At 43.3% G+C, this 6025-nt stretch overlaps 1 protein-coding gene across 1 annotated transcript; it reads right to left on the minus strand.

Annotated features, from left to right (window-relative positions):
• Nucleotides 1–4314: 4314 nt before the first annotated feature.
• LOC133887190 (uncharacterized) lies at nt 4315–5301 on the minus strand. The gene has a single exon (XM_062327144.1). The coding sequence runs from the start codon at nt 5117–5119 to the stop codon at nt 4733–4735; it is 387 nt and encodes a 128-aa protein (XP_062183128.1). The 5' UTR covers nt 5120–5301; the 3' UTR covers nt 4315–4732.
• Nucleotides 5302–6025: the final 724 nt, after the last annotated feature.

Raw genomic sequence — 6025 nt, forward strand, 5'->3', positions numbered from 1 at the left:
CGTCAACCTTCCCTGGACTTTCTGCCATGTACCCACAAATTGTTCGACTACTACCATCGAACTCTTATTAGTTACCATGCGCATCACGATCAAACACCGTCGACAACCTATGTTCATCACCAAGCACTACAACATCAGCCAAAGGTCTGGCTAACCAGTCGATTGCCTCTCCTCCTTTGCCTATTGCAATATTCATCAATGTCTCTGTGACCTTCTGTCATGCTTCAGCAACTGCGCAGCTTATGTCTATGACCTTGTGACACGCCTTGTCACGTATACACTAATCCATTCAGCGTCTAACCAAAACTACAGTGTCACCTCGCCAAACACCCGACTATTTGCCCTCGTCGGAAATTGTCTGTCCGAAGCTGTCGCTGAACCCGCCTGTCATCGTTAATTTTCCCTATGTGCCACCTCTAAACTACCTGTTGCCTGTGCACTACCTGCTCTAGCCCATCACTTACGCTCCGGCAGTGCACCTGGTGCACCATTAGCACATACATGCATGGGAATTTGTCGCTATACTATCATAGTTACAAACAACATCACCCCTCTCATATTTATAAGGAGGTCTGGATTCAGCAATCCTATTAGAATTCTATTATATACCGCTAATACAACTCCAAATCATATACGTAATCAACTCCAAATCATATACCGTACAATTATTCGATACATATCCAACAAATTTTTTTATATAATCACATGTAATAAGCCAGATTAGAGGTAGATAACTAGTTTAGTTAGGATTCGGTTTGATTTGATTCAGATTTGGTTAGAGATATAGATAGAAATAGAGATAGAATTCAGATTGGATTAGGAGATTGAGTTAGTTTCCAAAATTGTAGCCAGCAACTCTATATAAAGGAGCAGTCGGCATCTATTTAGGAGAAGCAAAGAAAGAAGTTTATTTTAATTACCTTCCTTCTATTTTTGTAGTACTGTAGCAGTCGGCGCCGAAACCTCGCCCACAACCTCCATCTACACATTCATACCACCTCCGATCATCCTCCCATACCCCTGCTCATGACAATATGGTATCAGTCTCCAGCGATCTGATGGCTTCTTCTACCACCACCTCCATTGAGACACTTCAGACCGTTGTTCAGGACCTGAAGGCAGCTATGGCTCAACTCACCGCTCGTGTGCAACCTCTGGAATCCTTACCAACCAGGATAGTCGAACTATAGCAGCAGGTTGTGGCCTTAATGGCTTGTATGGCTAGCAGCACACCTGCTTCTTCGGCTGCTTAGGAGGAGCATCAACTTCCACCAGCCTAGTGGCTTCCACAAACCACGGCATTGGGGGATTCTCATCCTAAGATCATCTCTCACGCTGCTGAAGGGCCTCACTATCACCACCAGCTTGGCCTTCATCAGCCAGCTGCTCTCAGTCATCCTCACCATCCACCTCAGTTCAATGATCGTTTTGATGGCCATCTTCCCCCACGCTTCCACATGTTCGAATTCCCGACCTATGACGGCAAAGATGATCCCTTGCTATGGCTTAATGGATGTGATCAATTTTTTTGTGGCCAATGCACTCCTGAAGATTGGAAAGTATGGTACACATCTTTTCATATGTCAGGTGCTGCTCAGATGTGGTACTACAAATTAGAGATCAATTCAGGCCCTCCTACATGGCGGCGTTTCTATTAACTCGTCCTCCGACGCTTTGGGCCGCCTACGACGGATAGCCCGTTGGGCGAAATTGTCATGCTACGATGAATTGGCACCATCAGCGACTATTGCGCAAGTTCTTCTCTTTGGCATGCCGCGACGTCGAGCTCACTAAATCTCAACAGATTCAGCTCTTCACAGTGGGTCTCCTAAATCCTCCTCACATGGATGTAGCTCTCCATCGGCCTCAAACTCTTGATGACGCCATTATGTTGGCCCAGGCTTATGAACAATGTTTGCTCTTGCCATCCACGGATGATGCTTTGGCCCCAGGGATCTCGGTTAATAACGACTCCAATTCAATTTCGGTCGCTTCACCTGGGTCCGGGACAATGACACTAGTGGTGCCCTCTTTGCCGCGCAAGCGTTTGTCTCAGGCAAACATGGATGTTCGTTATGCTCAAGGATTGTGCTTCAATTGTGATGAAAAGTTCTCTCCAGGTTACACATGTTCCAAGCTGTTCGCCCTCGAGATCGTCGAAGATGCGGAGTTCTTAGATGCTGCTCTTCCTTTGAAGCCCCCTCCCTAAGCTATGGTGTTTCAGCTCGAGGACGAGCTGATTGTCCGAGGGGGGGGGGGGGGGGGGATGTCATGCACAAGGATTTGGGCCCTTTTGGCCAGCAGCAGTAGGATTAGAGATAGAGATCTAGTTCAATTATGATTCGGTTTGATTTTATTCAGATTCGATTAGATATATAGATAGAAATAGAGATAGAGTTCGGATTGGATTAGGAGATTGAGTTAGTTTCCAAAATTGTAGCCAGCTACTCTATATAAAGGAACAGTCATCATCTATTCAGGGAAAGCAAGAAGTTTATTTTAATTACGTTCCTATCTATTTTCGTAGTACTGTGGTCGGCGCCCAAACCTCACCCACGACCTCCATCTACACATTCATACCACCTCCGATCATCCTCTCATACCCCCTGCCCGTGACATCACAACATTTGTAATATTTAAATTTCTCCTTCTTGAATGAAAGAGCAGTGCTCTGCTCATAGCTTAAAAAAAGAGAAATTTTACAATGGTCTCAGAGTAATTTGGGCTATTTATTTTTTGGATCGGATGATTCAGATTGACTAGAATACTCCCTATTATCCAAAGATAGTATAGGGATTACATGAGAGTGGTATAAAGAGTATAAGAGTATTTTTGGAAAAAAATAGCATAGAAGTAATAATATACAAATTGAGACCCGAATAGTTATTACCCGTTCAGCCCATTCGTAACCTTAGTCACCATGACGTAACTTTAGGGTTTGTTTGTTTCAAGCTGTTTCTGACTTCTGCTTCTGTCAGAAAACTAGAAGTCAGAAATCCAAACAAACGGGTTTGCTAAAAAATAGCTTCTGAAGAAGTCAGAAGTCTGCTCCTGAGGAAATGAACTAGAAGCTGAGAATCTAGCTGAGAGTAGTTTTTCTAAAAAGTAGTGTGCTGAGAAGACAAAAAATTATTGTAAAATCCAACAGCTAAAATTCAAAAGCAGCTTTTTAGAAAAGCCAAAAGCATATTTTTTTCAGAGAAAACAGAAGTAGAAGCCCAAACAAACATGTTCTTAATCACCGAGAACTAGGTTCAGCCATCATTCTCATATTTCGTCACCGTGACCAACTGTAAATTTGAAAACAGAGGTTCAGAAATTAAATGTATGAAATTGATGCCAGGTTTCGCAGGCATTTCGAGTTGGTGTGCCTTTACCACTTGTCAATTGTAGACGTATGACGGATGTTCAAATTTGTTAATAAGTTTGCTTCAACGGGAGTTGAATGATTAGCCAGTGACGCCTGATAATGATTCTAAAAGAAACGTAGTAATGATAGCACAAGTTCACTGTGTCAGATGACATAGGATCTAATGCACTTGTGAACCAGATGTACCATCCCCGTGTCAATAGTTGTTACTGTACAAACTTATACAACCACTTTATTTCACAACCCAATGGCAATTGCTGGGTATTATTTTAACAAGAACTACTTTAGTTTGTTGCAAAATCTGATTCAGAAAGCTGTAGACGGATGTGCAATTTTCTGCACATCTTCTCGTTTCAAACCTTGCTGCTCAAGAGTCAAGAATACATTGCAACCGTATCTACAGCAGGCTTCCTTTTTCCAGTTTTCCTAAATCCCTAATTCCACGACATGTACCGCATAAGCATACAGGCAAAAAATTACTCAACTAGCGTCACATATTCACGTTTGCAAACCAAATCAATCATCTTTATCCCTGATAAAACTTCTCGGTAGTCGACTGATCACATTTTCTTCGACAATCTTGTAATGGCTTGATATATTCCGGTGGACCATGCCAGCATATCTATCGACACGCCCCTGGTATTTATTGTTTAATGCAGGTATTGTGACCAAAACAATGGTTCCTGTCATTCACACACTGTAAAATTAGCATTAAAATTCAGACAAAAGACAAACTACAGACAAACAGATATAAGATTTCTGCCTGCTTCTTGGCATTGTCTGTTCCTAAATATGCAAGGCAGAACATGAGTCTAGAGTATGATTTGTACAGAACATGCCTATATAAGCAAGAGTGATAGAAGAGCAGAAATTGCCAATAACAGATAACAGCCAAAGGACAAGCACAACCTGTAAAGAATTTTCCTTATCACGTACTCACGTCTATTTTCTAACTGTCCATGGTAATAAACCAGAGTAAGATAAGCAGAAAGGTGGCGATTAACAAAGATCAGACGCATAACAAAAGTATTTCCAACCAATGCCCTTTTGAGGTTGCTGATGATAGAGGTAAAGCTAGCTTGGTGCTGACCGATGAGACAGCACATGCTGCATATATTTGTAACAACCTGTTTGATTTCCAGGATCATCTTTACCCCTTCTTTACGAGCATGTCAGCAGCAAAAAAAGATAAAGAGAATCCTTATCTCAAAACTCCTACACCATATCGATCTCTATATATTCGCATGTATATATGCTAACTAGTATATATATGCTATGCTTACACTTATTCCAAAATTATCTTGCAACTTGTAAGCACGAGCATTGACAGAGTGACACTAGATATCTGAACGATCTCGGCTGCTAGAGACTACTGCCCTCTGGTATGCTCTCCAGCGCAGGCTGCCATCCTCCGCAACACTCCTGATCGCTCTGACGATCAATTGCCTCTTTGCGCATGAGAGACACCATGTCGTCCAGTGACACGCCTTCCCTGTCGAGCATCTTCTTGAGCTCCTGCTTGCTGATCACCAGCTTCACCCTGACGGCGCCCGCCGGGCCGACGACAGCCGCCTGCGCCTTCACCGGAAGCACGCCGGAGATGCCGTGGCCCGGCAGGGACGACGACGTCTCGGCGAGGGATTCCTGGGCATGCCTCAAGCTGGGGGATGGCATCTTGAGGACCTTGCCGCCGTCCACTCTCACGATCTTGATCTCCTCCCTGCCTTGAATCACGAGGCAATTTCCCATGACGATGAGCTGCAAGGAGCTAGGATATCTGCGGTGAATTGTGAGGCGCAGTTGGGAGATCACAATTCACAAGTGCTTGTGTATTATAGAGGTGTATATGTGCAAGTGAGAGGGGGATGGAGAGTAGGGGACTGCTGTATTTGAAGCAAGTGCGTTCAGGGTATGATCACATGTTTAAGAGCATATTTAGGGTGTGTTTGGTTGAGCGGACGAAGTATTGTAGACTTATATTGTATAAACAGGCTAAGGGGAAGTATATTGAGCGGAGTCATATTTGTTAAAAAGAAAAAAGTTTAGTTGATTATGTTAAAATATATGGACTTAGTCCATTATATTTATATAATTCTAAATAAATCTCAAAGATCCAACCATGTGAGGGAGGTGTGTATTCTTTAGTCCCACATTACTAATGGAAATGGATGGAGACCAACTTAAAAGGGTTTCTCTTCTTCATCCACTTAGCATAATGCGTGAATAGTCCGCCGAAATCAGGTCCAGTTGCTTATGTAGGTTCGACCTCTTTTTGTGGTTTCTGTTTTTTATTGCATGGGCAAATAGATAAATATATGGAAATCGTATTGGTCAAGAGTACAATCGTGGCGGCGTAACCATCTCCGATCATGGTACATCTCAACCACGCGACTCTCCCTCTCTCTCTATGTATGCCAGCCATCATAGAGATGTGAGACACCACATGTAATTAGGATTTTGTCAATTTCTCTTTGCTGCATCGTCGTAAGTAGTCTACTCCATTCTGCTGCACCAGTGTATACCGACGAACGGGAGAGCAGGTCTTCGGAACCCATCGCCTTTGGGTGGGATCCTACACCGGTAATGGCGAATAAGGTTTTTGGGAAATGCTTGTCGCGACTGCTCACGATCTGTTTACTCTACATCATCGTGATC

The sequence above is a fragment of the Phragmites australis genome, chromosome 12 (assembly GCF_958298935.1).
Source record: "Phragmites australis chromosome 12, lpPhrAust1.1, whole genome shotgun sequence".
Lineage (NCBI taxonomy): Eukaryota > Viridiplantae > Streptophyta > Magnoliopsida > Poales > Poaceae > Phragmites > Phragmites australis.

Coding starts and splice junctions, on each gene's coding strand:
- LOC133887190 (XM_062327144.1), bottom strand. CDS start 5,119: ATGGGAAATTGCCTCGTGATTCAAGGCAGGGAGGAGATCAAGATCGTG.